Source organism: Bos indicus x Bos taurus, unplaced genomic scaffold, assembly GCF_003369695.1.
Source record: "Bos indicus x Bos taurus breed Angus x Brahman F1 hybrid unplaced genomic scaffold, Bos_hybrid_MaternalHap_v2.0 tig00001704_arrow_arrow_obj, whole genome shotgun sequence".
NCBI lineage: Eukaryota > Metazoa > Chordata > Mammalia > Artiodactyla > Bovidae > Bos > Bos indicus x Bos taurus.
In genome coordinates this window covers 20,039-25,822 of record NW_020867451.1, presented here as the reverse complement: position 1 = coordinate 25,822, position 5,784 = coordinate 20,039, and the positions used below count along the sequence as shown (strand labels likewise).

General features: G+C 45.3%; 1 gene segment (V, D, J or C); it reads right to left on the bottom strand.

Annotated features, from left to right (window-relative positions):
• Positions 1–1,212: 1,212 nt before the first annotated feature.
• On the bottom strand, positions 1,213–1,826 carry LOC113888776. The segment is given in 2 exon segments: positions 1,213–1,616; positions 1,751–1,826. Coding segments are annotated over 2 exon segments (453 nt in total).
• Positions 1,827–5,784: the final 3,958 nt, after the last annotated feature.

Here is a 5,784-nt window from a genome sequence, read left to right as displayed (position 1 = left end):
AATCCCACACACAGATGGATGAAGGTGAAGTTATACACAAGTTCTGATGACGGTGTTGTGGATGTCTCAGACCTTAAAGCATACATGAGCTAAAGGTTAACTACAGGGCTTCCCAGGTGGCACAGTGGTAAAGAATCCAGCTGCCATTGAGGAGATGTGGATTTGATCCCTGGGTCAGGAAGATCTCCTGGAGAGGGAAATGGAAACCCACTGCAGAGTTTTGCCTGGGGAATCCCATAGACGAGGCGCCCGGCAGGCTACAGTGCATAGGGTCGCAAAGAGTCAGACACAACTGAGCACACACATATAATTCACACTTTAAAATATCTGAGGAGGCATATATATTACACACTCTTGTTAATTTCATGTGATGACTCATCAGGCATAAATGCTTTTTTCCTGTCACTTCTGATACCCTCAACTACAGGATTTCAAAGTAACATATGTCCATTTCTACCTTTGCACCTAGAAAATGGTAAAAGAGGCTGTCAGAGTTTAGCAAAGGGAATCAAGAAGTCCAGAGTGTTGTTATGTGCCAGGGACTTCCTGCTTATTAAGTACTTATACAACAGTGGAACATGGTGTGATGCTATTATAGCGTATCACCTTGAGTATGCCACAGATATTTAATTAAACATTATTCTGGGTGTTATATGAGGGTGTTGTTGGAAGAGATTAACATGGAAACACATAGACTTTAGATTAGGTTAGATTAACCTAGGTTAGATTAACATTGTAACATTGTAAACAGATGACCTTTCATAGTGTTGGTGGGCATCATTTAACCAGTGAAGACAGGAATAGAACAGAGAGACTGATCCTCCCCAAGTAAGAGATAATTGTCCAGGTGATGGCCTTCAAACTGGACCATTAGTTATTCAGCTTTAGAACTAAAACTCAGCTTTCCCTGGGTCTCTACCACCAGCCCAGTATTCAGTTTTGGGTCTTACCAGCCTTAACAACTATGTGAACCTACCCCTTTAAAACATGTGTACATGTTTGTTCTATGGGGGACAGTTCTAAGGGGGCAAGGACCACAGGTGTTGAGGACAGACGTGAGTCTGACTCCTTGTCTGACAGTGATGAAGTATGAGACCTGGACAAGTCAGTTCCCCTCAGGTGTATAAACAATTAGAATAATACTTATCTTGCATGATCTTTGTGAGCATTAAAACACAGCAAACAAAGAATGTCTGGGAAAATCTGTCCACTCTACCAGAGCCTGGGCCTGGCTGGCTGGCAGCCAACACCCTCAAGGCCACTTCCTGAGCTGGGGTAGGAGTGTTTTTGTCCCAGAGGCACCTGATCATGCAGGGCTGTGTCTTGGCTGCTGGCACAGAGATACACGGCTGAGTCTGTCAGCTCCAAGGAGCTCAAATTCAGCTCAGAGCGCAAGTCACTAAATTGTTTTGCTGAGAATCGATCTGGCATGTTTTCTCCTCTACTAACTTGTCCGCGGTAACACTGAATGAGGAACTGGGGGCCCTGGCCCAGGGCCTGTTGGTACCAGTTCACAGAGCTGTGTCCAGAGTTAGGGGAACATCTCAGAGTCGCTTGCTGCTTTCTTGATTTGATCAGGTATTTGGGGGTCTGGGTGACTTCAGAATCCACCAGGCCTGTTGGGAAGGAGACAGACGGAAGCTAAGGGCAGAGCACAGGGGAAGCCTCCTGCTGCAGCCCTCAATGCCAGGCTTCTATCTCAGGGAGGCAAAGACATCTCAGAAGCTCCCACACTGTGTCCAGGACTCACCTGCTCCCAGGAGGCAGAGAGTCACACAGCAGAGGAGCCTGGAGCCCATGGCAGCATCAGGAACCCAAGACTGCTGCTGGCTGGGGCGGGGCTCCTGGGGTGAGTGGTGTACAGTGCTGACCCTCCTGCTTCCCTGATTGGAGCGTTTGCCTATGACATCACTGTTGTCTGTCTCTGCAGGCTGCCCTTGTCCACTAGACCCCTTGGGAGGACCCAGGGTTAGCTCCTCTATTCCCTTCCCTGTCCCGCACAGCTGCTCAGCAAAGGGTGGGTGTGAAGTGTGCATTCTCCCCATGTCTCCATTTGTCCACAATATCACTTCTCCTCCTCTCTCTGCTCCTTCCTGACACTCATCACCGAGCCCTCACCAGCCACCTGAACCCCTCACCCTCCACTTCCTTTGCAGGGTCCTCCTGAGTACATCCTGAAGCTCCAGGGACATCCCCACTCCCCTGGGCAGTGAGGAGTCTGCACCAGTTCCTTGTGTCCTGGAAGCACTGCTGCTGCTGCTGCTGCTAAGTCACTTCAGTCGTGTCTGACTCTGGGCGACCCCATAGACGGCAGCCCACCAGGCTCCCCTGTCCCTGGGATTCACCAGGCAAGAACACTGGAGTGGGTTGCCATTTCCTTCTCCAGTGCACGAAAGTGAAAAGTGAAAGTGAAGTCGCTCAGTCATGTCTGACTCTTCGAGACCCCATGGACTGCAGCCTACCAGGCTCCTCTGTCCCTGGGATTTTCCAGGCAAGAGTACTGGAGTGGGGTGCCATTGCCTTCTCCGGCTGGAAGCACTAGGGGAACTCAAACCTGCTCCCTGATGCAGGCATATAGTCACCGTTCCCTTAAGCTCCGCTCTCTTGGGTGCCTCTTCAACCCCTCCCAGGCAGCCTGCTTACCATGGGCCCACAGTGGCTCCTAGTGGCCAATGGTCCACAGTCTCATGGATTTGTACTTTAGGCCTAAAGCAGGAATAGAAATTCCCAAGAGTCCTCAGGACAACCCCTCCACACACATACACACACACACACACACACATACTCACACTCCTGTTCTTATGCCTCCCCAGCCTGGCTGAATTAGGGTTGATCTTGAAATTCACTCAGCCTTTGGAGGTAAAAGATTGTATGAAGAGACACTTCGACTAAGAAAAAAAAAATTGCTCCACCATTGCTATCATGGTAGTTTGCTAAGATGAAATAGTACAGGCCATAAAATAAACACTCTGGTGGTCTCAAGTGAAACCATCCTGGAAACATGTACTCCATAGCTCCTTCTGATTAATCAGAAATCGTATATTTCCAGATTTTATGTTTAAATTAAGTATTGCCAAATTCTAAGTAGTGTACTTTATAAAGAGGTTATATATATATGAACCTATTTATTTCTATACTTATGAAATCTTGAAATAACTATCCAGTCAGTAGAAGACCTAGGAGGACTACTCTCCAAAAAAGACATGAAGATGGCCAACAAGCACAAGAAAAGTTTGGCAACAACACTAATTATCAGAGGAATGCAAGTCAAAACTATAGTGAGGTATCACCTCACACTGGTCAGAATAGGCATCATTAAAAAGTCTACAAGTAATAAATGCTGGAGACAGTGTGGAGGAAAAGGAACCCTCCTACACTGTTGGTGGGAATGAAATCTGGCACAGCTATTAGAAGAGTTCAGTTCAGTTCAGTTCAGTTCAGTCACTCAGTCATGTCTTACTTCTTGCGACCCCATGAACTGCAGCACACCAGGCCTCCCTGTCTACCACCAACTCCCAGAGTCCACCCAAACCCATGTCCATTGAGTCGGTGATGCCATCCAGCCATCTCATCCTCTGTCATCCCCTTCTCCTTCTGCCCTCAATCTCTCCCAGCATCAGGGTCTTTTCAAATGAGTCTTAGAAGAGTATGGAGGCTGGTTAAGAAACTAAAAACAGAGTTACTGTATGATCTTGCAATCCCACTTGTAGGCATAAAATTAGACAAAACTATAATTCTAAAAGACACATGGACCTCAGTGTTCTTCATGGCACTATTTACAATACTCAAGATATGGAAGCATCCTAAATATTCATCAACAGATGAATAGTAGAGGTAGTATGTGTGTATACACACACACACACACACACACACAGTGGAGTATTACTCAGCCACAAAAAGAATGAAATAATGTTATTTTCAATAAAATGTTTGAACCTGGAGATTATCATACTAATGGAATAAGGCAGAGAAAGACAAATATTATATGATACAGCTTACAAGTGCAATCTAAACAAAAGGACGTAAAAACAAACTCATTTACAAAACAGAAATAGACCCACAGACATAGAAAAGAAACTCATGGTTACCAATGGGGAAAAGTGAAAGTGGAAATTGCTAGTCGCTCAGTCGTGTCTGACTCATAGACTGTAGCCCACCAGGCTTCTCTGTCCATGCGATTTCCCAGGCAAGCACACTGGAGTCTGTCGCCATTTCCTTCTCCAGGGTATCTTCCCAACCCAGGGATGGAACCTGGGTCTCCTGCATTGCAGCAGATTCCTTACCGCCTGAGCCACAGGAGAAAGGTGCCGCTGCTGCTGCTGAGTCACGGCAGTCGTGTCCGCCTCTGTGCAACCCCATAGACGGCAGCCCACCAAGCTCCCCCGTCCCTGGGATTCTCCAGGCAAGAACACTGGAGTGGGTTGCCATTGCCTTCTCCAATGCAGGAAAGTGAAAAGTGAAAGTGAGTCACTCAGTCGTGTCCAGCTCTTAAGAGGGAAGGATCAGTTAGGAGTCTGGGATTAACATATATGCATTACAATATAGAAAATAGATAATAGATAATCAACAAGGACCTACTACACAGCACAGGGAATTATACTTGGTATTTTCTAATAGCTTACAAGGAAAAAGATTCTGAAAATATATACATACACACATATGTATTTTTGTTGCTTTTCAGTGACTAAATTGTGTCTCACTCTTTGTGACCCCATGGACTGCAGCATCCCGGGTTCCTCTGTCTTCCACTATCTCCCAGAGTTAGCTCAAACTCATGTCCATTTAATTAGTGATGCCATCCAACCGTCTCATCCTCCGTCATCCCCTTCTCCTCCTACCTTCAATCTTTCCCAGCATCCAGGATTTTTCCAGTGAGTCAGCCCTTCCCATCATGTGGCCAAAGTATTGGAGCTTTAGGTGCAGCATCAGTCCTTCCAGTGAATGTTCAGGGTGATTTCCTTTAGGATGGACTGGTTTGATCTCCTTGCAATCCAAGGAACTCTCAAGAGTCTTCTCCAACACCACAGTTTGAAAGCATCAATTCTTCAGTGCTCAGCCTTCTTTATGGTCCAACTCTCACATCCATGCATGACTACTGGAGAAACCATAGCTTTGACTAGACAGACCTCTATTGGCAAAGTGATGTCTCTGCTTTTTTTTTTTTAATAAAGTTTTATTAAAGTATAAAGGAGATAGAGAAAGCTTCTGACATAGGCATCAGAAGGGGGTAGAAAGAGTACCCCCGATGTCTCTGCTTTTTAATTTGCTGTCTGGGTTTGTCATTGCTTTTCTTCCAAGGAGCAAGTGTCTTTTAATTTTGTGACTGCAGTCACCATCTGCAGTGATTTTGGAGCCCAAGAAAATGAAATCTGTTACTGTTTCCACGTTTTCCGCTTCTATATGTGTATGTGTATATTTGCATCACCAAATCACTGAGCTGTACACCTGAAACTAAGACAACAGGATAAACCAACTATACATACATGATACAAAGAAGAAACAGAAAGAATCCCAACTCCAGCTTCTGAGATTGTCAGACTCAGGAGACTTAGAGAAACTGCAAGAGAGTGGTAACTTGGATTCATACCCACATTTAATTATAAGCTATATTTTTTTAAAGAAACCATACTATGTTACTCTAATCACTTTAAAGCATACTCACCGGGAGCTGTACTAATGCGTATACTTTGATTAGAAGAGTGCTCAGTGTGGAATATTCTGATAAGACTTAACACTGACATAGACATAGCCAAAAAAGAAAATGTTGAAATGTTCACACAAACT